The sequence below is a fragment of the Myxocyprinus asiaticus genome, chromosome 7 (assembly GCF_019703515.2).
Source record: "Myxocyprinus asiaticus isolate MX2 ecotype Aquarium Trade chromosome 7, UBuf_Myxa_2, whole genome shotgun sequence".
Taxonomy (NCBI): Eukaryota; Metazoa; Chordata; class Actinopteri; order Cypriniformes; family Catostomidae; genus Myxocyprinus; species Myxocyprinus asiaticus.
Genome location: NC_059350.1, coordinates 12,281,490 through 12,307,837, shown reverse-complemented (window position 1 = coordinate 12,307,837; position 26,348 = coordinate 12,281,490). Strand labels below are relative to the sequence as shown.

The following is a 26,348-nucleotide window of genomic DNA, read 5'->3' as shown; positions in this document are numbered from 1 at the left end:
CACGATATTAAAGGGATAGTTCAGCCAAAAATGAAAATTCTCTCATCATTTACTCACCACCATGCCATCCCAGATGTGTATTACTTTCTTTCTTCTGTACAACACAAACAAAGATTTTTAGAAGAATATCTCAGCTCCACTGGACCTTTCATAACATTCCAGTGGTTAAATCCATGTCTTCAGAAGCTACAGTATCTCTACAAATCTCTACTTTCACTTTCACATTCTTTCACATCTTAAAAGTGAAAGTGTAGATTTAAATATTGATCTGTTTCTCACCCACACCTATCATATCGCTTCTGAAGACATGAATTTAACCACTGGAGTCTTATGGATTACTTTTATGTGGCCTTTATTTGCTTTTTGGACCTTCAAAGTTCTGTCCACCATTCACTTATGTATTGATCTACAGAGCTGAAATTTTCTTCTAAAAACTTTTGTTTCTGTTCTGCAGAAGAAAGAAAGTCATACACATCTGGGATGTAATAATGGTGAGTAATTGATGATAGAATTTTTATTTTTGGGTGAAATATCCCTTTAATAACCCAGGTTTTGGCAAACTTTTTGAACATGTTCATTTGAGTAATTTCAGTTAATATTTTGTTTTGTGAATTATACTTAAATATCTGCTATGCAGCTAAAGTAGTACTTTAAAGTGCTCTCATTTTGAAAATTGCTAGACATCAAAAGAGTATAAAGAGGACATAGCTGTTAAAACAACCAATCGGAGATAAGGGGCAAAGCTAGACAGGGAGATGATTGGACAAGAGAACGTACAATTTTGAGGTGAGCCAGGAGCCTCATGACGTCAGCCATGTCAGCCAGGATGAGGAGGCGAGTGACAGCAGAAAGGAGGGCACGGGCCGCACGAACCATGGTGCCACGTTTCACAGAGGAGCAGGGGTCATCCGCAAACTCTGAGGAGGCCACACGCATCGTATCACCTGCACAAAACAAGCAGGACCAGACAAAACAACAAATGTTTACTGGTATTCCACATAGCAAATCTCTCAAGCTTTTCTAAAAATACTTTTGACTATGAACCAAACCAGACTGCATGGACATGCCTATTGCTTATTAAGTGATGTGCATCTGTTTATCAGTGAAATAAACTGTGAATACAGACAAGATTGCCAAGAGTGCTCGTTAGTTGAAAAGCACACTTCAAAAACAGTATGTCAAGGGGTGCTGGTGTCTGAAAAATGATTATGGTGAAACTATGTCTTTCATGAAATATGCATTATATGACTTTTGTGACTCAACATTTCACAACTTTCATTAAACCTTTCAGAATTTTAACAGAAGAGACATCAAAAGCATCATGTTGTGACCCTTTGGTACGTAACAGTATTTTGTCACTTAGTCTCTCTTGCACACAAACAAAAACATACACTACAAGTCAAAAGACTGGACAGGCTTGACTGAATTTATACTTGTTGTGATATTAAAAACCATTTGATCTAAAAAAAAAAAAAAAAGATTCTTTACAAAACCATGGACCGAATATGAAAGAAAAACAGCCAACAAGTTCCCGGCAAACATGGGAACTCCTTCAATACTGTTTAAAAAGCATCCCAGGTGGCACCTCATGAAGTTGGTTGAGAGAATGCAGAGTGTGCAGAGCTGTAATCTAGGCTAAAATATGAGAGTTTAAATGTTTTATTATTTATTATTTTTAACATTGTTTGGGCACGACATAATCCATATACTTCCATATGTGTATTTTTGTAGTTTTGATGACTTTTCTATCATCCTAAAATAAAACAAAATAAAAATAAAAAAAATAGTAACAGTTGTTTGATAATGTCCAAACTTTTGACTGTACAAAAGCACAAAAACAGGGCAGTGGCTATACAGTTTTGCAACAACATGAGGGGTGTGTAAAGTATGACAGAATGTAAATTTTTGGGTGAACTATCCCTTTCAAGCCTAAAAACAGTTTCAAACTACATCAGTAAGTTTTTTTGTGAGCAGCACACTTGCTAAAATGGTGAAAATGAGCAATTTATCTCACGGTTCAGTCTTATTGACAGAAACGAGTAATGACCTTAAAGTAACTAGACTTCCCACCCTCCATTTGAAACGGGCCAGAGGCAGGAGAGAGTTGATTAATGACAGGTTACAAGAAGCCTGGCTGGGACATTTACAAATGTAATTTAATCTGAGAATGATATATAGAGTTGAAAGCGAGCGGCAAACTTAGTCCATAGAAATCAGGAGGGAGGTAGAGAATACTTGTTTGGTCAGGGAGTTGTGTTTGCGTTCTCTGTTTTGGCTCTGTATGGGTTAATACCTGCATGAACACAATATATACGGACTTACTTTTGTTTGCGTGTTTGATTTGTGGTGCATTTCTCTAACATACTGAAGTGAAATGACAGAATTTAAACTATTCTTAGCAGTGTCTCCCTGCAGTCCCTCTACATTCAGGGAAGATGTCAGCACTCTCCTCTGGCTCTCTACATTATTTTGGCAGCTCTACCTTCACAGACAACCACAGTAAGTTATAATCTTATTTGTATTATAGCTATATATTAAACCACTTACTGATCCCAGCAAAAAAAATAAAAAAATAGTCTCACCTGATTGGCTGACTTGACGCAACATCCGGGAGTGAGGGCACACAGCTTGTTTTATTTATTTATTTATTTATTTATTTATTTATTTATATATGTTTAGTTTACCTCAGTTTGTTTTAACTTGTACTTTTGTATTGTTTTTTGAATGTTTATTTTGTATTTTTGTTCTATTTTTAATGTTTGTTTTTGTTTTTTGTTGTTTTTATTGTTTTTGATTGTGTGTTTTTTGCTTTTCTTTGTTTTGTTTGAAAACAAAGTTTTTAATTTTTTTTTTTCTTAACTAGACATCCACATACAGAGCTGTATATTAAGTGGGTTATGTCGAAACGTCTAAATGTAAAAAACTGTATTCTTACATTTTGATCACCAGAAATTCAGATCACAGCGTTTATAGACATTTTCCGCTATTATTTGGGTGTTTTCTGTACTTCCGTTTGCAGAGACTGTTGCGTCATTATTTGAATATAATGTAAGACAACATAAATACAGTGATGATCAGTAACCAACAACCTACTTTAGCATGTTATACATTTCTTCATAGGTCCAAAATCAGCTGTAATCAAAAACTTTTTTTGTAATTATTTGTGTTAACAATGCAAAAACTGCTCTGAGAACTGCAGTGAATGGACCGCAGTATTGACATATGGAGAACGAGCAAAGCCAGGACTGCTGGGGCAGAATAAAGTGTGTTAAAATACTCTATGTGGACCATTAGTAAGCTGACCTTCAGCCGGGAAGAGGTTAATGAACACATAATGGCCCAAATGTCCTACTGGTCCTGAGTATGCGCGCGTGCGTGCATGCGTGTGTGTGTGTGTGTGTGTGTGTGCATGCATGCGTGTGAAACAAGGGTTAAGGGACAAAGAAAATATTTAGGTGTTGAAATAGAAGCCAGTCTTTTAAATCGAATTGCTACATGTGTCACTCTATTATTCACCCACAAAAAAGGAAAAGTGACTTGGCAAAACTTTCAACAAAATATAATCAAGCTACTGTACATGCAGGCAATTATAGAAGCAAACAAGCAAGCAAGGCTGATCTATAAAACATAGTACTATTTCACTGAACAATACTTTTACAGCATTTATTTATCATGGTTAATGTTCAACAGTAACAAAAATTTTTAAATAAAAAGTTGTATATGTTAACATTAGTTAATGCACTCTGAACAACTTCAACTAACAATGAACAATTCTATTTTTATTAATTAGTTCATGATACATAATTCATTAACTATTGTTAATGAATGCAACCTTACCGAACTTTGTTTATTTTTCTCATGAATAATTATTTCATATTTTAGGTCCCGTAAAGAAATAGAGATTCACTCCAGAAACCCCTTAATAATTGATTAGAAAGTAATTTCATCTAACACCAAACTAAACAAACTTATTGAACGTCTCACTTTCGTTCCCTAATCAAAAAACTCCCTAAGAGTGAAAACTGATTATTATTATTATTACAATATAATGATAGATTCCTGCTCCAAAGTTAATAAAGTTTTGATTTTCCAAAGTGGCCCTTTCTCTTTATGCAATGATTAATTTTCTTTGAAACACCATCAATAACTGTTTGCCATTTTCATAGAGGCAATTTGGATGAGCAAACACTAACTCCAGTCCAGACTGATGACTATGCAAGCATTCAGAAAGGGAACACATTGAGTATAGGAACAGTCATAAAGAAAAGAGAGAGAGATATGTTGAAAGAGGACCAGATAATGGACGTAAATAAAAAATAGCATGTTTAGGTTAAGATATTAAGAAGAAAGCTTTAGTCTAGTCAAGGCCAAAAAGTAAAGTCAAACCCATAGCGAACTGGCATGTTAGCAACTTTTAGGGTCACGTGAGATTAATTGTTGTCAAAGTGATATAACTCTCTCAAGAAACCATAATTGAGAAGGTCTTAAAACCTTCAGAGAATTAATATGAGCTTTTGTTTGTTTGTTTGATTTGTTCAGATTGAGTTATTCATGGTGATGATGTCTGATAGGATGCTCACCTTGCTTGCGGACGTCCTCTACAGCTGCGATAAGTTCCTCCTTCAGGTCCTGACTGTCCTTAGCAATCTGCTCGCCCTTATCAAGAAAGTTCTGGGTGGCTTGCTCCACGGACACAGCCAGCACATGAGCTTTCTTGGAGCGGCCCTTTTTCTTACCGGATGGGCCTTTGTTACTGGTGTTGACCAGGGTGGTCACCTGTGGACGAGAAGAGTCACAGATGAAGATGACTGTAAAGATACTTGCTCAAAAGGCTTACACAGACTTTCACCAATATGTCCTGTCATGCACTAGAGCTCACAGATGATCATTAGTTCTGAACATTCCTAATTAAGCCTGCACCTTTAAGAAACACTCCATGTGATATACTGATACCATAAAAGAGAGAAAAAAACAAACGGGTTTAGAAAGACATGAGAGTAAATAAATAATGACTTTTCTTTATTGTGTGAACTATTCCTTTCAGAAAGCTGCATTTCGACTGGGTTAATGACAATGGACTCAAAAGCAAAGTGGATAAAATTTTGCCAAAAAGAATAAAATCAGGACAAAAGATTCAAATGACATTGCACTATGCAAGGCATAAGCAATTAATTTTTGCAGCAAGTGATGCACTAAAACGTTAAAAGAGCTGGAGAAACTGTACTGCAGATGAATTTCCAAGGACAATTAATAAACCGCTGCATCTAATTCTGCACTTTTCAAGTTATCCCCGTAGATAAGTGAAAATCTTCAAGAAGGGAATTCTTTGACATTAGTATCACTCACGACCACAAAATCAATCTCTGTTGAGACTTACCTTGAAATATAACATTCAAGAAAAACAAAAAAACAAAAACACAAATGAAACCTTAAAGATTCCTAAAGGAACCCCGGATATGGTACTCTCTTTTCTATAATAACACAATACAATGCTAACAATACAATACCACAACACTCCCTTTACTGTCAATTTATAAGGACATTTGACAAGTATAGAATCATGACAATGAAAGTGTAAAAAAAAAAAAAAAAAATCAGCAATAGAAAGATAATCAAAATGGATTTTCTGTGTGAAGAGAATAAATCCTCTTTCCGTGCCCTTGAAGGGATAGTTTACCCAACAATGAAAATTATCTCATCATTTAGGGCTACTCACCCTCATGCCATCCCAGATGTGTATGACTTTCTCTCTTCTGCTGAACACAAACAAAGATTTTTAGAAGAATATCTCAGCTCTGTAGGGCCATACAATGCAAGTAAATGGTGACCAGAACTTTGCAGGTCCAAAGGTTACATAAAGGCAGCGTAAAAGTAATCCACATGACTCCAGTGGTTAAATCCATGTCTTCAGAAGCGATATGATAGGTGTGGGTGAGAGATCAATATTTAAGTTTTACTATAAATTCTACCCCCTGCCCAGCAGGTGGTGATTTGCACACATAATGCAAATAGACAAAAACAAAAGAAGAAGAATAATGTGAAAGTTGAGATTTATAGTAAACAAGGACATATATTTTGATCTGTTTCTCAACCACACCTATCATATCGCTTCTGAACATATGGATTTAAACACTGGAGTCTTATGGGTTACTTTTATGCTGCCTTTATAAGCTTTTTTATCTTTAAAGTTCTGGCTACCATTTACTTACTTTGTTGTAGAGCTCAACAGAGCTGAGATATTTTTCTAAAAATCTGTGTTTGTGTTCAGCAGAAGAAAGAAAGTCATACACATCTGAGATGGCATGAGGTTGAGTAAATGATGAGAGAATTTTCATTTTTGGGTGAACTATCCCTTTAATAAAACACATTGATAGATAAAGTCTATCCTTATGTGCCCCTGGCATTGATTTAGCCATAGTGCTAGGGGCGACCACAGAGGATGCTCTTTGAGATGGCTTTCATCTTTATCATGGTGAGGTCAATACATGAAGCTGATTACTTCTATAGCTTTGCTACAAAGCAGTGAGCTGCCTCGCTTTCGACACTCTACATAGGCAGGTACTGTCTAAGGCAGCATATGAACAGTCTTGAAATGATTTAAGACACTCTACTTCAGCCACTCCACTGAAAGTCACTTACGTTTGCCACATAAACAGTGCTCCTTATGTGAACTGCTCAAGACTCGCCTCTATTGATTCCCATAGTTTGACGTTAGCATGTTGCTAAGCTAACAACATGATACTCGAAACAGTCATTTTTTTTATTATTTTTATTTTATTTATTTTTTACTATTTCTCATTCATTTTATCAGTATCTTACAGTATTACCTTACTATATTTATAATCCACATTTCCTCCATCTTGAAAAGTTCCACTGAGTAAAAGTCTTGTGGGATCACCAGCATCATGGTGTGGACCAGCATTCAAAATGCAACATATGCTGGTAACCAACAATACTTCTTCTTTTTTTCTCTCTCTCTCTCAAGTTGGGTATTCATCAGGGTATTTCAGCAGGGTATTTCATGGACCATTGACTTCTAACACAAGAGCTGTAGTTTTTCCCCTGTGTGTTTCATCTCTCAAATTAATTATCTCTCCAAAGGAAACAAATATCATTTGTGTTGATGACTCAGCACTGTAAAATGAAATCAAACTTGTTTTGCAGAACCTTTGAATTGCCTAAAAGGGAGCTAATGAGTGATATTATAATCTCTGCATGGAAATCATCCTTGTCCAATAGATGTAGTGTCATATTTGTCCACATTTTTGAGACACTAAAAGTGCACTGTTATTTTATTCTAATTTTATTTTTTTCAACCAAAAGTGTTCGACAGAGTATGTGAGCGGAGCAGTGGAATCGGAGAGGCATAATTTTGCCTGGAACCAGGAGTGGGTTTTTGAAAATAGGAGCATCGTTTTCTCTCACCCCAAGAGTGCTCCACTAATGCTCCATCAAAAGCACAACACCTGTTAATAGCCCATAATGCAGCAAGAATTCACCATGTTTTAAGTAGAGTTTAACACTATTGGCAATTTCTAAAATTATCAAAAATAATGTAATGGAAATAATACAAATGTCTATTGAAAATGAATAACGGTGAAGAAGAATGTGAGTGGGATGATTGCCACGACCACAGGTTTGTTGTGGAATGTTAAATGCACGTTTGCAGAAAGCACAATGATATCCGTGAAAACATATTGCTTAGTGTACCCAGACACACAGAAAAATAAATACATTTTCATTAAAAGAAAAATCCACAACACAAATGGAACTCAACACAACTAATTTGAAGACCACCAAGTCCATCCTAACATTTCTGTCCTAATTGGAGACACACTTCGCTGGTGGTGTTGTAGGTTACAGACAGCGACTGGGTTTCCATGGAGACACCCACAGTCCTGTCAAAACACGTCAACAAAAGGTCCAGGTGAAAACAAAAATTGTACTTCCACATCACTGCACAGCTGCTAGCCTATACCAATAAAAATAAAATGTGAGAGTAAAGGTTAAATGGTCACAGTGTTAACTACTATCTGTTATGCATGGCTAAAACGTTCTGATATTTGATCTTTTTATTCTGTTTATATCAGATCATAATGGCTATTCATTATTGCTGCTGCTATAATTTGTTGCTATCATTATTTAATGAAAATTAGAAGACGGACGGATGGATGGATGGATGGACAGACAGATGGACGGACGGATGGACAGACAGACAGACAGACAGACAGACAGACAGATAGATTGACTAAACATCTTTGCTGTTCCTTGAACATTAGAATCAACCAATCAGATTTTTGGGTTAGATTTATGGTTAGGTTTGGCTATAGGATAGACCTACAATTGTTTCATAGGAATATTGTTCCAGGACCAACCAAGGACCTTAATCAGGGCTAAATCACTTTGTGCAGCCTTATAGAAAGAGTGGCATTTGAGGCGAAGTGTAAACAATCTGATTTCAGAGAAAATCCGACAAATGGACCATGAAGAAAATTTAATTTCATGGCTTTAGAGAGAACACCCACCTTTAACTAAATTTGGTCTTTCTAATCTTTATCTGCACATCCTTAGTTTGTTTTTGAACCTCCCTGTACTACAGATAAAACAAAACTGCACACACCAACAATATTGAAATAACATATGCAAAAGTACAAGAGCACCAGAAAACACATTTGTCCTCTTTGAACCCAGCATTCATGTATGTTATAACATTTCTTGATATTGTCCTTGTCTATGGCATTGTTGGACACATGCACACAGACAGCTTCACAATGCCTTCAAATGATGGATGGCTTGGCTGCGAGTCCAGTGGGAAAGCTCATATTTTCCCATGAAGATTCCTAAGACTATGTTTCAGGTGTCCATGCCAAAATGATCACGGTTGCTAACGGCAATGACATCTAGAGGAAGAAAGGCTCCATCTAACACACACAAGTGTGGTTCCCCCTGTGCTGGAGTGTAGAAAGCCTGTTTCTACAAGCTAGCCTACAATCCTTTCATAGTGTCAGAGAAACAGAGGGTGGCAGTAATCCCGAATGGGGGGGCCTGAAGGGGGGTATTAATGAGCTGGGAAACCGAATTGAAACCGTCAGCCATCCCGCACAAATGAAGCGCACAGTCATTCAGTACATGTCTGATTCCAAGGGAGCGATGCTGGGCAAGAGGTATCTTTTAAAAGTGATACACGACAACAACCAAAGAGAAGTGTAATATGTTCTGCCTCAATCCATTTTCTTGGAATGTATAAGAAAACAAAGCCAAATAAATGAAAGAAGCTGCAGTGAAAGAAGAAAATAAGCAAAGGTAATAGACAGTGTTTACACAGATCACATATGCATATGGATATATATGCTTGAGGTGATTGAATTTGCCACCTATATTAACATACTCTGTGGCCACCAATACAAACTCATACATGTAATTTATTTCATTTCTATATCCACACTGGGGCTTTGGGTGTTGTTTTGTGTTAAAGTTTAGAGTGTCGGACAGTTGACTTTGACAGCTGAACTCAAGGACTCCTCCTGCTCATCACCAGAGGTCCCTCTCGCCCGAGTTCTGAGGGCACCTCGAACTACACTTCCCAGCATGCCAACCTGTTCCCTGTTTCATAGACTATTTAAGCGCTGTTCAAACAGTAATCATTGCAAAGTCTTGTTTTGCTCCTGCTAACATTTCTGAGTGTTTATCTCTGTTTATATTGCCTGCCTGTTTCCCACTGTTTGATACTCTGCTGCCTGCCTTGTTTACCTATAGTTTACCTGGACTCTTACTGTGATTGTCTGCTGCCTGCCCTGACCATTGCCTGTTTATTACTACGTCTCTCATCTGCCTACGCTGTTCCATTACTGGTGATTTACCCTGCCTGTCTGTTTATGAGTTGCACATTTACTATTAAACCACATATGGATCTTAACCTCTGTTCACCGGAGTCTGTTACAGAAGACTACAGATCCAGCGGCGCTCCAGCAATTGTCTACTGAATTTTTCGCTCAAGCTAATGTGTTGGCTGCCCACCAACAGCAACTCACCTGGCTGACTGCTTCTACGGAGGAATTAGTAAAGATCTTGCAAAACCTTTTTTACAAAATGAAATACTGTCTGATAAGCCATTGATGATGATACTACTGAAACACTGAGATGGTTCAACTGCAGGATCTTGTGTATGGGTTCCTCCTCTTTAAGTATTTATTAAATCAGTCTCAACCAGTCTTTAGTTATTTGTATCTGCATTCAACAACGTTACACATGTACAGTATGCCCTGTGTTTTATACCATTTTTAATTCAGCATATTACATTCAACATTGTGTGACTTGAAGAGGTAAGGGTTGAAGTAATTTCCTCATCCCCAATAATAGGATACAAAGCAATATTTCTTCGTTAACCTAATTTGTCTAATGCTGCTGACTCTATGACTTTATTAGCCGCAAGTTAGCCACTGTCAGCCAGGGGCCTTTGTACTGTAGATCAGTGATTAGATGGACCAATCAGACGTCTGCATTTTTTTTTTTTTTTTTTTTTTTTGTGCAAAGGGCAAAATGGCACATTTACCTATTTTAATAAAATGTCAGGGGTTAAAACTACATAGAATTATAGTCCTTTCCAGGAATATACTGCAATGTCTGTTGGTGTTTCTGCTTGGGGACTCACTATTGGCTGTTGTGTTTGCATAATTAATGAGGTAAGTCTGTGTAAGTTTTGGAGACTTGTATGGTTTGGGGGTTTTATTAACTGACATTTAAAATTAATATGGGTTATAGTTATGTTTCGAGTTCAGCTTAATGTTAAATATGTCGTTTTATGTTATGGAAAGGAATTATTTTTAGGTTACACTGGTTGAGATTAGTGATGCTTTGAGACAGACGTGATCCTGTCTAAACTAGTAAAACACTATAGTGCAATTCTTCAGTATTTTCAGTGTGGTTTAACAATGGTTCACAAGACTCACAATGCTTGGTGCCCCAGCTTATTTCCCAGGAATACCCATGCTGTAATACTATTAATACAAGCGCCAGAAATACATCTATTAATGCCAGCCAAAATTCAGATGTGGTGTGGGCCAGCAGTATATTATCAGTATATCATTAAATTATGTCCAGCAATCTTACAGTGTAATGGAGTTGCAACTGTAATGTCACCAAAATTATAAGTTCACATTGAGTAAATTATGTGTATTTCAAAAATTAAATACAAGGGTAGATAAAGTGTACTAAAGTATACTTGAAATAGTTCAATTTTTGCACAACCAAGTACACTTAACAGAACTTTAGTTGCACCACAGCACTGCTTTCAGCAAACTAAAGTGCATTAAGTACAAAATGAGTTGTTCCAATTAAGCAGACTTTAAGTATACCAATTTATAATCTGCCAGCAATACACTTTAGTATACTGAAGCTCCCAAGAATAAAGTGTGCTTGTGTATATTCGTTTTTCACTAGGGTCGTCACTTAGCATGACAACTTTTTTTTTTTTTACTCCAAAATCAAAATGTTTGTTTTTTTACTTGAGAAAATGAAGCCTATTTTGGGGCCATTAAGGGTTTTTACATTGTGACAATATTTTAATGACAGCTACATGATGGAAACTGGGGGTAAAATGTGCTTAAAGGTGCACTCGGTAACTTTTTGTCATCTTGGTCTTAAACTGACACCTATAGCAGCTTGGAAGCAGCATCATTTAAAATCAATAGTTTTCAGTTTCAGATGCTATTGTACAGTATATCTACAGAAATGTACAGTAGTATTCACAGTCAGCATTAATCAATGAGTGAAAGTGTCAAATAACAGGATGGTTGCTGAGATTAAGCAAGTAGTATTCAGCTGGTCATGTGATTCTAACATGGCAGCCCCCATGTGCGGACCCTCTCCATGCAGAAAAAAAACAGCTTTTATAAGGTCTTAATTTTAATGAGAGTGGTCATGAATTCCTACATAAATTGCAAAATTACAATTCATGTCTTTAGAAGTTAAACTTTTTTTTAATGAAGATAAAATTACTGAGTGCACCTTTAAGTGTACTGAAAATATAACCTAGTCTCATAGAATAAGGCTTTTGCAACATTTTTGCAAACTGACTTTTACATGCCAAATTCTACATTTTGCTTAAGTTTCCTATTGAAATTAACACTAGTGGTGCTAAAACAATGGTGCTTTACTCACTTTTAGACAAATTATACAACAGCTGATTATGACTTTATAAACACTTTTTCTTTTCACTATTACTCTCACAATGCTATATTATGACATTGAAACACCTTTACTATAAAGCATCAGTTTAAAAACAATACATTTTAACATTTGTATGACAGACCCACCTACATTTACATTTACACAATGTAATTAGATTCAGCGGTAGCTCACCTGATAGAGTGTTGGACTCTGGATTAGAAGATTAGAGACTTGAGACCAGTCAAGCACGCAAGCTGACACGTGAGGTGAAAGTGTCATACAGTAGTTGCTTTTCATGTCGTACTTCATTATACAACACAATCGGTTAGGTTTAGGTGCTGGTTTAGGGTAAGGATGTCTGTTTTGTTCACCTCTCACTTGCTTTTTTAAAACACTACTGGTTATGTGTAGGTTAAAGTTTTAGTTTATGGAGGTACGTTTTAACCATTAAAAAAATGGACTATTATTCACCTGAAATCCTCGTCTGATTATGACACAATTTCACACGCTTTTGGCGCCCCCTAGAAAAATTGCAGCTCAACGTGTAATGAAGCACGTAATTTCATTTAGCAAAAATATCACATACTATTCATGAGACAGGCTGGAAAATAATGTCACAATGCAAAAAAGCTAAATGGTCTTAAATGTTGGCTTCATTGTTTATTTGTTAATACAATAGATTATGTCTTAATGTTAAAGGGTTAAAGGTGACCAAGGTATTTTCTTGACAGGTTTCGTGAAAATCAACCATGTAATTATGAATATTTATGCTGTTTTTATCTGGTAGCACACCTTCAGTAGGGGTATGTCATAGTGGTATATGGTGAATCATGCAAATCATTTGCTACAATATATTTTAACTTAGTGTATCCTTCTAATTGCATTTGTAATACATTGCTACAAAAAAAAAGCTTGTAGTAAAACAGGGTACAATTTGATAAAGTTTAAATTTTGAGCATTGCATTACAATGCTTGACCCGTGTGCAACAAAGAACACCATACATTTCAATGCATTGGAGGATTTTTAGAAGTAAATGTGTCCTTAAAAGTGCTAAACTAACCATTAGCTTAGAAAATATCCTTGTTAATGATGATGCAGTGAAGCAGAATTCAGATTTCATCATTAATTGAAGCGATAACTACAGATTTCTTCTGTCAGAAAACTGTACAAAAGTTACCATCTCTTATGCACCTTACAAGCTTCAAACTGTCACCACATCTATGGGTCTAGTCACCATTGGAGTCTTGAAATGTGACCGTTCCACTTTATCGACTGGATTCAAACTTAAATTTTATACTTTTGAATTGTGCTTTGACATACTTAATATACAACTAGCCATAGTGTGATTGAGCAGTGTGTAAGCAGTTCCTGTGTAAGTAGAGCAGTCACTACTTGAAGATCTCAACACAGGTCTGATGTCCTGCCATATATGGCTGCAGCTCTCTCCTACAGCAGAAAAGTAGAAAAGGCAAAATGTTGACAGATGAAAGACAGAGAAGCCCTACGGGACGAGAAAGAATGAGGACACGTGTGCTTAAGCTGTCCCAAGGCCCAATTTGAGAGAAGCATCATGCTGAGCTGAAGCAGGTGGCCCAGAGAAAAGACTAACAGCTCCATGCAAAAGCACCTGCCTAACCATACGGCAAGAGCTAACGCTTAGTCAGGCTCACTTTAACCAGCGAAACTGGGCTCACAGCCAGACTGAAGACACAAGGAGTTAATGCACTTGAGTAAACAAAAGAAAAAAAACATCCTTTTATTTTAAACAATTGCTCAGTGTAGCGGAACGAGGAACTTCAAAGGGTCCAAGCGTGATAAAACTGTCGATGGGATATTAAAGACCTACGTGTGGTAAGTGACCTGAAAACTCCAAATGAGGTACTATAAAAGTCACAGTCCATACTGAATATATCACCGGCTACTGGTGCTGACCTTTCCCCATGGTCCATAGACCTCTACGGTTCAGTATTATCAGCAATCTATAATACTAAATGTTTCACAAGTGATCTCCTCGGCTCAGACAGCCCACCAGTGAATCTAGCCATGGATAATTAAAAGGGCACCACAATGCTATTTGGATTTCTGCTGGTTTTTGTCTGAGCCCACTTCTCAAGGACTCATTCTTTTATGCCGCTTAATGAAAAGATAATATGACGTATGCCATATCCAGTGTTGGATATAATGATATTACAAAGTAATCAAATTGCTTTTCAGTCAAGAAGTAATGTAGTGGATTACAAACTTAAATGATATATAATAATTAAATTAGTAATCAGATTACAGTTACTGATTATTAATTAAGTTATAAATACATTACTTGGGTTATTTTTCCAAAATATTATTTACGTGGAATACATTGAAACATGAATTACTCTCATATGTCTATTTCTATTTCTGTGACAGCTGAAGGATGTGTTGCAAGAGAGTAACATGCAGTTCTGAGTTTATGACTTGTATCATATAGTCATGAGGAAATATATACATCATTTTGTAATTGTATTAATTGTTGAGTAGAAAACCAAAAACATTTCTGTGAAAAGTGTTAGTAGTGGTTTTAGAAAGTAACTAGCTAGACCAGCAATGTCAACCAGCTTTATATTTACAGTTGTGCTCAAAAGTTTGCATACCCTGGCAGAAATTGTGAAATTTTGGCATTGATTTTGAAAATATGACTGATCATGCAAAAAACTCTTATTTAAGGATAGTGATCATATGAAGCCATTTACTATCACATAGTTGTTTGGCTCCTTTTTAAATAATAATGATAACAGAAATTATCCAAATGGCCCTGATCAGAAGTTTACATACCCTTGAATGTTTGGCCTTGTTACAGACACACAAGGTGACACACACCGGTTTAAATGGCAATTAAAGGTTAATTTCCCACACCTGTGGCTTTTTAAATTGCAATTAGTGTCTGTGTATAAAAAGTCAATGAGTTTGTTAGCTCTCACGTGGATGCATTGAGCAGGTTAGATACTGAGCCATGGGGAGCAGAAAAGAACTGTCAAAAGACCTGCGTAACAAGGTAATGGAACTTTATAAAGATGGAAAAGGATATAAAAAGATATCCAAAGCCTTGAAAATGCCAGTCAGTACTGTTCAATCACTTATTAAGAAGTGGAAAATTCGGGGATCTCTTGATACCAAGCCAAGGTCAGGTAGACCAAGAAAGATTTCAGCCACAACTGCCAGAAGAATTGTCCAGGATACAAAGAAAAACCCACAGGTAACGTCATGAGAAATACAGGCTGCTCTGGAAAAAGACGGTGTGGTTGTTTCAAGGAGCACAATACGACGATACTTGAAGAAAAATGAGCTGCATGGTCGAGTTGCCAGAAAGAAGCCTTTACTGTGCCAATGCCAAAAAAAGCCCAGTTACAGTATGCCCGACAGCACCTTGACTCGCCTCAAAGCTTCTGGCACACTGTAATTTGGAGTGACGAGACCAAAATAGAGCTTTATGGTCACAACTATAAGTGCTATGTTTGGAGAGGGGACAACAAGGCCTATAGTGAAAAGAATACCATCCCCACTGTGAAGTATGATGGTGGCTCACTGATGTTTTGGGGGTGTATGAGCTCTAAAGGCACAGGGAATCTTGTGAAAATTGATGGGAAGATGAATGCAGCATGTTATCAGAAAATACTGGCAGACAATTTGCATTCTTCTGCACGAAAGCTGCACATGGGATGCTCTTGGACTTTCCAGCACAACAGTGACCCTGAGCACAAGGTCAAGTTGACCCTCCAGTGGTTACAGCAGAAAAAGATGAAGGTTCTGTAGTGGCCATCACAGTCTCTTGACCTTAATATCATCGAGCCACTCTGGGGAGATCTCAAACGTGCGGTTCATTCAAGACGACCAAAGACTTTGCATGACCTAGAGGCATTTCGCCAAGACGATTGGGCAGCTATACTACCTGCAAGAATTTTGGCCTCATAGACAACTATTATAAAAGACTGCATGCTGTCATTGATGCTAAAGGGGGCAATACACAGTATTAAGAACTAAGGGTATACAGACTTTTGAACAGGGGTCATTTAGTTTTTTTCTTTGTTGCCATATTTTGTTTTATGATTGTGCCATTCTGTTATAACCTACAGTTGAATATGAATCCCATAAGAAATAATAGAAATGTGTTTTGCCTGCTCACTCATGTTTTCTTTAAAAATGGTACATATATTACCAATTCTCCAAGGGTTTGCAAACTTTTCAGCACAACTGTACACAGCTTTATATTTTCCCACCATTTTTATTTAGATTATTACCTTTGCAATGCTTCATTGGTTTGTAGTTCATTCCCTCATTAAAGACGTTAAGTACACAGTCTTGGAGCGGTAGAGCCGCTGCCAGGGGTGAAGGAGTTCCCTACCAGCCGCTGAAATGTGGAGGGGCGTTCCGTCCGCCAGGGGTCGGAGAACTGGCTCCGGTCTGCCCGGGGAGGAGTGGCTGTCGTCCGCCAGAGGGTGGAGGAGTGATTGAGGACCAGGCGACGGCGTTTCTGGGAAACCTGCAAGCAAATTTTTTCCTCTCTCTCCTCTCTCTCTCTCACTGTCGCTCCACATGGGCCTTTCCCTCTCCTCTGTTTGTTGTTTTGTTTTTCCCTCCCCTTGTCTCCCTCCCAGCTCACGGAAGGTGGGTAAGGCCTGCCGGCAGTCGGGGCCGGAAGGGCAGCAACGGAGAGTGGGCTCTATTTTCGTGACCATGTTAGACACTGCCCTAAGTGTGCTTCGTCTTATCCTATTTTCATGAGATCGATAATTCTCAGCTAATGTTTTGGGCCAGTGCAAGTGGGAGTACTTGCACTATCTGTAGGATTATGTACGCAAACTGTGGGTGTATTGTATGTTAATGAAGTAGCACAAATCGCAATTTGCTATTTTCCTGAGAAACAGGTCATTGTGTTAAGATGTCTGAGAAACACATCTATTCAGTTCCTGCATTTGCAATTTGGGGATTCCACTAGCAGATGATATCAAAGAGCTATCGATCACTTTTAATACTAACCATGATCTGTGTCAGAGATCAATATAATTAATTATACTTACATTCTAAATAATTTAGCGCAGTCCTGACGAGCACCAGATTTTCTATGCATATATATGGAGCACGTCACTGTAATAGAAATATGATTGATAGAAATACGAAGTTCAACCTGCCACAGGAACTGCTGATACAGTTCTACCCTGCAGTCACTGAGTCTGTCCTCTGCACTTCAATAACTGTCTGGTTTGGTTCAGCCACGAAACAGGACATCAGAATACTATAAAGGACAGTTCGGACTGCTGAGCAGATTATTGATTGCCCCCTGCCCTCCCTTCAAGAACTGTACACTTCCAGAGTAAGGAAAAGGGCTGAATTTCTTTTTCTTTTTTTTTTTTTTTTTTTTTTTTGTATTTCTATATATACTTATATTTTCCATTCGCTTTTTATTTGTATTCTATTTTTTTTATTATCTCTGTCTTGTTGTTGTATTGTTTGTGTACTGGAACCTTCTGTCACCTAGACAAATTCCTTGTATTTGTAAGCATACTTGGCAATAAAGCTCATTCTGATTCTGATTCTGATTGACAATTAACAAGGACGCAGTTAATACATGAAGGAACGTAAGACACAAATAGCCATATTTCTATTCTTCTAATGCATTTCATACAGCCCATTTACACTACCATATTTTTATGAATGGACTGTCTTAATTTATATCGACATTGCTTGACAGGAAATGGAATAGACCAAACCCATTTACGCTTTGCATGTGCTATTTTGCCAAGCCACTATCGCTAAGACATTAGCGCATGCTTGAACGAAAATACCAAAACTTCATTGCCATGACCAATGACTTCGCACGTATGATGTATTGCAACACAGCACTTAGATGTAGTGGTCTTAAAATAGGGCCCAGGGTCTGATAATGGTCTGGTTACCAATACAACATGAGTAGTTCATGGCATGCACCATTGTGGCCACCCTTTTTTTGAACAAAATAATTATTTGCTCGAAACAGCACAGGTACTATTACTATAAAGTTACTTTATTGAAAGTATTATTGGTACCTTTGAGCTGAATTGTACATTATTATTGTAAATGCTAAATATATTGTAAATAATTGTTTCTAAAAAAAGAAATAAAAATAAAATAAAAAGATCTGTCTGTTTTGCATTAAATACAAGTTTGGTCATTACGTTTTTGTTTTGATGTCACTATAGATGACTTTGGCAGGTTTGGAAACTATACAGCAGTTAAATAAATGTACTGCATAATGCAATAGTTGTTAATTATAGAGGCATGTTTTTTGTTGCCTGTATGGCACATAAGGAAGAAGAGCTTGTTAGCACACAGCACATTCAGAGATCGACTTCATACACTGTCATATTCAGAGTCATAACGCTTTTACTTGCCTAAATGGAAAAGTGAAAGTCTCATTTCTGCTTCTATTCAGAAGTACATTTTTTCCCCCTGTTCTGAATTAAGCAAGCAATCCTTTTCATGCAGAAACCCATTTAAATAAACCCACAATGAAGCTGCAAATGATTAAGAATATAATCTCTCCGAAACACCCTGAATGCAATTTATACCAGGGAGCAGATGAGACATTCTCCTTTTGAACAAAGAGCTACACGTCGACAAGTTTACCGGATGGAAAACGAGTGGAGGTCCCACATAACAGATCTCAAGCAAAGTCATTAATTTAAAGGTATTCGGGTTAGAACTACTGGTCTGCTAATCTAAGCCCACTTTTATGGATGTTCACATAATGGTCTCACCCCTCATCCATGAAATGCATTTCCTTTCACAAATTAAACTTTCATACTGCTTTGATGCTCACAATCCAGTAAAGCAAGCAAAAACATTTTCCCCTTCCCAAAAGGAGGATGAATTTGAATGCACTTTTTGGGGGCATTTCACAAAAGCATAAGCTTTTGCAGCTCCTTCGACTGCCAGGTGTATTTTTGAACTGAAGTTGAAGAGCAATGCAGTGTAACGAAGAAAGAAAGTTAAGGAAACCTGCACAGAATTTCAGATAGGTACCTGCTTTACTGAACATCTTTCATCTTCGCATATGTGGTGAAAGGCTCTGAACAGTATGAAACCCTACTAAGGACATTGAAGACAGATACAGTAGGATTTATGGTAGCACACCATGGGGAGGCTCTTACAGAAACAAAACTACATACATAGGAACAAAGTAGAAGGTTAATATAATAAAATGTCTGGGACAGGGATATAGAAAGTCTAGAGGGTGCATACTAGGGATGCCAAAAGTACAGGTACTTTGACCGATACTTAAAGGATTAGTTCACCCAAAATGATAATTCTCTCATGATTTACTCACCTTAAAGCCATCACAGATGTGTACGTGTTTCCTTCTTCGGAAGAGCCAAAATTAAGGTTTTTATAAGCATATTTCAGGTCTGTTTGTCCATACAATGAAGGCGAATGGGTGTCATGATGCTGCTGGCTGTTTGATGGTCCAAAAGGCATACAGTTGATGACAGAAGTTTACATACACCTTAGCCATATACATTTAAACTCAGTTTTTCTAAATTTTTGACATTTAATCATAGGAAACATTCCCTGTCTTAGGATCACTACTTTATTTTAAGAATGTGAAATGTCAGAATAATAGTAGAGAGAATGATTTATTTCAGCGTTTATTTCATCACATTCCCAGTGGGTCAGAAGTTTACATACACTTTGTTAGTATTTGGAAGCATTGCCTTTAAATTGTTTAACTTGGGTCAAACGTTTTGGGTAGCCTTCCACAAGCTTCTCACAATAAGTTGCAGGAATTTTGGCCCATTCCTCCAGACAGAACTGGTGTATCTGAGTCAGGTTTGTAGGCCTCCTTGCTCGCACATGCTTTTTCAGTTCTGCCCACAAATTTTCTATCAGACTGAGGTCAGGGCTTTGTGATGGCCACTCCAATTCCTTGACTTTGTTGTCCTTAAGCCATTTTGCCACAACTTTGGAGGTATGCTTGGAGTCATTGTCCATTCGGAAGACCCATTTGCGACCGAGCCTTAACTTCCTGGCTGATGTCTTGAGATGTTGCTTCAATATATCTACTTAATTTTCCTTCCTCATGATGATATATATATATATATATATATATATATATATATTTATTATCTCTGTCTTGTTGTTGTATTGTTTGTAACCTTCTGTCACCTAGACAAATTCCTTGAATTTGTAAACGTACTTGGCAATAAAGCTCATTCTGATTCTGATTCTGATTGACAATTAACAAGGACACAGTTAATACATGAAAGAACGTAAGACACAAATAGCCATATTTCTATTCTTCTAATGCATTTCATACAGCCCATTTACACTACCACATTTTTATGAATGGACTGTCTTAATTTATATTGACATTGCTTGACAGGAAATGGAATATATCATAGGAGGCAGATGGCACAATAACCAGACAAGAACCTCAGAATGAAACTGCACTAGACCAAACCCATCAGGGTCTGATAATGATCTGGTTACCAATACAACGTGAGTAGTTCATAACAAGCACCATTGTGGCCACCCTTTTGTTGAACAAAATAATTATTTGCTCAAAACAGCACAGGTACTATTACTGTAAAGATACTTTATTGAAAGTATTATTGGTACTTTGAGCTGAATTGTATATTATTACTGTAAATGCTAAATATATTGTAAATAATTATTTCTAAAAAAATAAAAAAAAGATCTGTCTGTTTTGCATTTTTAAAGTTTGGTCTTGTGGTAAAAACAAAATTATATTTTTGTTTTGATGTCACTACAGATGACTTTGGCAGGTTTGGAAACTGTACAGCAGTTAAATATATTTTCTACATAATGCAATAGTTGTTAGTTATAGAGGAACATAAGGAAGAAGAGCTTGTTAGTACACTGCACATTCAGAGATCGACTTCATCGTTGCTTCAATATATCCACATAATTTTCCTTCTTCGTGATGCCATCTATTTTGTGAGTGCACCAAAGCACCCCCACAACATGATGCTGCCACCCCCATGCTTCACGGCTGTGATGGAGTTCTTCGGCTTGCAAGCCTCACCTTTTTTCCTACAAACATAACGATGGTCATTATGGCCAAACAGTTAATTTTTTGTTTCATCAGACCAGAGGACATTTCTCCAAAAAGTAATATCTTTGTCCAAATGTGCACTTGCAAACTGTCGTCTGGCTTTTTAATGGCGGTGTTGGAGCAGTGGCTTCTTCTTTGCTGAGCAGTCTTTCAGGTTGTGTCGATATAGGACTTGTTTTACTGTGGATATACAGGTGCATCTCAATAAATTAGAATGTCATGGAAAAGTTCATTTATTTCAGTAATTCAACTCAAATTGTGAAACTCGTGTATTAAATAAATTCAATGCACACAGACTGAAGTAGTTTAAGTCTTTGGTTCTTTTAATTGTGATGATTTTGGCTCACATTTAACAAAAACCCACCAATTCACTATCTCAAAAAATTAGAATATGGTGACATGCCAATCAGCTAATCAACTCAAAACACCTGCAAAGGTTTCCTGAGCCTTCAAAATGGTCTCTCAGTTTGGTTCACTAGGCTACACAATCATGGGGAAGACTGCTGATCTGACAGTTGTCCAGAAGACAATCATTGACACCCTTCACAAGGAGGGTAAGCCACAAACATTCATTGCCAATTGGCTGTTCACAGAGTGCTGTATCCAAGCATGTTAACAGAAAGTTGAGTGGAAGGAAAAAGTGTGGAAGAAAAAGATGCACAACCAACCGAGAGAACCGCAGCCTTATGAGGATTGTCAAGCAAAATCGATTCAAGAATTTGGGTGAACTTCACAAGGAATGGACTGAGGCTGGGGTCAAGGCATCAAGAGCCACCACACACAGACGTGTCAAGGAATTTGGCTACAGTTGTTGTATTCCTCTTGTTAAGCCACTCCTGAACCACAGACAACGTCAGAGGCGTCTTACCTGGGCTAAGGAGAAGAACTGGACTGTTGCCCCGTGGTCCAAAGTCCTCTTTTCCGATGAGAGCAAGTTATGTATTTCATTTGGAAACCAAGGTCCTAGAGTCTGGAGGAAGGGTGGAGAAGCTCATAGCCCAAGTTGCTTGAAGTCCAGTGTTAAGTTTCCACAGTCTGTGATGATTTGGGGTGCAATGTCATCTGCTGGTGTTGGTCCATTGTGTTTTTTGAAAACCAAAGTCACTGCACCCGTTTACCAAGACATTTTGGAGCACTTCATGCTTCCTTCTGCTGACCAGCTTTTTAAAGATGCTGATTTCATTTTCCAGCAGGATTTGGCACCTGCCCACACTGCCAAAAGCACCAAAAGTTGGTTAAATGACCATGGTGTTGGTGTGCTTGACTGGCCAGCAAACTCACCAGACCTGAACCCCATAGAGAATCTATGGGGTATTGTCAAGAGGAAAATGAGAAACAAGAGACCAAAAAATGCAGATGAGCTGAAGGCCACTGTCAAAGAAACCTGGGCTTCCATACCACCTCAGCAGTGCCACAAACTGATCACCTCCATGCCACGCCAAATTGAGGCAGTAATTAAAGCAAAAGGAGCCCCTACCAAGTATTGAGTACATATACAGTAAATGAACATACTTTCCAGAAGGCCAACAATTCACTAAAAATGTTTTTTTTATTGGTCTTATGATGTATTCTAATTTTTTGAGATAGTGAATTGGTGGGTTTTTGTTAAATGTGAGCCAAAATCATCACAATTAAAAGAACCAAAGACTTAAACTACTTCAGTCTGTGTGCATTGAATTTATTTAATACACAAGTTTCACAATTTGAGTTGAATTACTGAAATAAATGAACTTTTCCACAACATTCTAATTTATTGAGATGCACCTGTAGATACTTGTCTACCTGTTTCCTCCAGCATCTTCACAAGGTCCTTTGCTGTTGTTCTGGGATTGATCTGCACATTTTGCACCAAACTACGTTCATCTCTAGGAGACAGAATGCGTCTCCTTCCTGAGCAGTATGATGGCTGCGTGGTTCCATGGTGTTTATACTTGCATACTATTGTTTGTACAGATGAATGCGGTACCTTTAGGCATTTGGAAATTGCTCCCAAGGATGAACCAGAGTTGTGGAGGTCCACAATTATTTTTTTTTCTTCGCTGATTTTTTTATTTTTTATTTTCCCATCATGTCAAGCAAAGAGGCACTGAGTTTGAAGGTAGGGCTCAAAATACATCCACGGGTACACCTCCAATTCAGTACACCTCCTATCAGAAGCTAATTGGCTAATTGTCTAAAGGCTTGACACCGTTTTCTGGAATTTTCTAAGCTGCTTAAAGGCACTGTTAACTTAGTGTATGTAAACTTCTGACCCACTGGAATTGTGATATACTCAATTAAAAGTGAAACAATCTGTCTTTAAACAATTGTTCGAAAAATTACTCATGTCATGCACAAAGTAGATGTCCTAAACAACTTGCCAAAATTATAGTTTGCTAATATGAAATCTGTGGAGTGGTTAAAAAATTAGTTTAATGACTTCAACCTAAGTGTATGTAAACTTCTGACTTCAACTGTATTTAGGCTGCAAAAAAGTAATCCACACGACTCCAGTCGATCAATTTGTGTCTTCAGAAGCAAATCTATAGGTTTGTGTGAGAAACAAATTGATAATTAAAACTTTATTAACTTTTAAAAAACGCTTCTTGCTAACAGTCGACCCATCACGGTGCTGTCGTGTGACGCAAGCGCAATGGCGCATTTATGCGAGAAGTTGGTCATTTCAAACAGCAATACAGCGGTGGGGCGAAGCAACAATTTAAAGTTAAAAACATTTTAATTATCGATTTTGTTCTTACACAAACATATCGATTTGCTTCAGAAGACATTCATTGATCGACTGGAGTCATGTAGATTACTTTTATGCTGCCTAAATATGACTTCTGGACCGTCAAACAGCCAGTAGCCTCACAGCACCCATTCAGTTTCAATGTATGGACAAACAGTTGATTTACCTGAAGTCATATAAGATTTTCCTTCAGAACTGACAAATAAAAGGTTGACGATTAAGATCCAACTCTAGTCTAGAGGGATATATTGTTTAGTGTGCTGCATTGGACTTTGTTGTGTGGAGATTCACTTCAGTGATTCTATCCTGACAAGAGTTGATGAATAGACTCCCCTGTTAAAACAACACATACAGGATGGATGACAGCAGTCTGTTTGGTTTCACCTTGGAAATGCTGGACTTGTAAGTCGTACTCACCAATAGTTCATAAAGCACTCAATATCTGCCTTGAAAGGTCAGCTCAGATTCGTTGAGATGCTGTTAGATAAGTTGATAAAGCAACAGATAAAGCAATGTCTTGATACTTGCGCTTATATTAGTTCTTAATGAAAATGAATGACTTCTGGTAATCTTTTCGATGCAAACTGCTGTCAGTGGCACATATGTGTTTTCTTTTTTACTGTAATGGCATTAAAATTGAGTAAGGAAAACTCCTCTGTCCTGCTAACGTGAACACCCACAGTTCCCTAACAAAAAAACAAAAAAAACAAAAAAATCTATCATAAATAGCTCACCCTTATGTTGTTTCAAACCTGTTTTACTTTCTTTTTTCTGTGAAAAAAAAAAAAAAAAAAAATTGTAGAATGTTAGCCAAAGTCACCATTCACTCTTATTGTATGGAAAAAAGATGCAATGAAAGTAAATGGTGACTGAGAGTTTCAGAAACAAACATTCTGCTTAACTTCTTTTGTGTTCCACAGAAGAAAAAAAGAACATGAAGGAATGACAGAATTTTCATTTTTGGGTGAACTATCACTTTAAATGTCTTAATCAATAGCTCCTTTCACACATGCAACCCAGCAAATTGCAGTAAAACTGTTGGATTGCCTTTACACACGCAATGGTTTCTGTATATTTTTTTTTTTTTTTTTTTGTCCGTTCACACATCAGAACCAAAATCCCATTAAATTCAGAGGTGCAGTTAGTTATTTTATCAGATGACAAATTTCTTCATCTACTCGGATAAAGAGAAGCGCTTTTAGGCTAGATTACAATACATCACTTCTAAAATATGAACTGAATCTAAAAGTACTAGGTATCACACACTTACAAGGTTTCTGGTGGTTCCCCCTTTGACTTGAAATCTTTGTAGACATTCACGGCAGATGGGTGTTCCCGGTCTCATGCAACCCTAGTCTGTAGGTACTGATTAAGAATGCATTGGCACAGAAAAAAATCTGTGTAAAAACTGATGTGTAATTTGTTCAGCGTTAAATGTCTGGTATCCTAGATTAAAATGCAAATGCATCTATAAGTACAGCATTTGTAACTGTGGCGCTATTAAAACATTCCTGTTTGTTTGAACGGCCCATCCAGACCAACACGGTCACATTTGCTTGAACAATGGTGTGAGTTTGGGGTGTGACTATCTGTTTGTACAACCATGAAAGACAGAGGCAGTTTTCTGGAATCTGCTTAAAAACAGTGATTATTTTTGCAATTCCATTTGGTGTTGTTTGTGGCGCAGAAACTACTTACTAGCTTTAAGATAGTGGCCATGTCTTAAAATATCCATCTTTGCACGTTTGTTTCCTCAAAACCTCTGCTGATTTAGCCCACTTCCTGAACATTCCTCCAGTCAGTGCACAACTGCTGTCATCAGCTTTTGCTTTCCTTCATGAGCAATGCAGTTTCACCCAAAAAATGTTTTTCTTAAGTATCATTTTCTTTCAGAAAGATTGTTTGGTGTTGATAATAGGGCTGGGCGATTAATAAAATTGTATTTTCAATTACGATTTTGGCTTCCAACGATTATGAAAACAATATTAGAGATAAAACGATTATTGTGCCGCATTCCATTTCGCAATGAAACACCCCTGCATTATATCTTTAAATATGCTTTATTAAAAGTTCAAATAATAAGGAAGCGGGTTATGAAAATAAACTCTGAAACTGGCATTTCTCTGTGCGGTCAGTGCAGCGTATATGAGTTGCGTGAAGTGACCTGGGAAGAGATTTAATTGTCTCCCGGCTGATGCACACTCTGATGCGGGGACACTCGCATGCGTTTGCTGTAGCTAGATTGTAACATGATGGCTCGCAACATAGTGAATCATAATACATGTGTCACGTTCACTGTGTGTATCCTATCATGAAGAAAATGGGCGATACACAGTTCTATTAAGAAGAGAAGAGTTTGTTTGATCGAA

General features: G+C 37.4%; 1 protein-coding gene across 3 annotated transcripts in view; it reads right to left on the bottom strand.

Moving 5' to 3' along the window:
* LOC127444421 (catenin alpha-2-like) overlaps positions 1-26,348 on the bottom strand; it is a 786,240-nt gene that overhangs the window by 606,300 nt on the left and 153,592 nt on the right. For all 3 annotated transcript variants that reach the window (XM_051703784.1, XM_051703786.1, XM_051703785.1), the window contains exons 3-4: positions 4,581-4,776; positions 778-944 (exon numbers count right to left, since the gene is read on the bottom strand). In XM_051703784.1, coding sequence (XP_051559744.1) covers positions 778-944; positions 4,581-4,776 — 363 coding nt within the window. The remainder of the gene's footprint in view (positions 1-777; positions 945-4,580; positions 4,777-26,348) is intronic.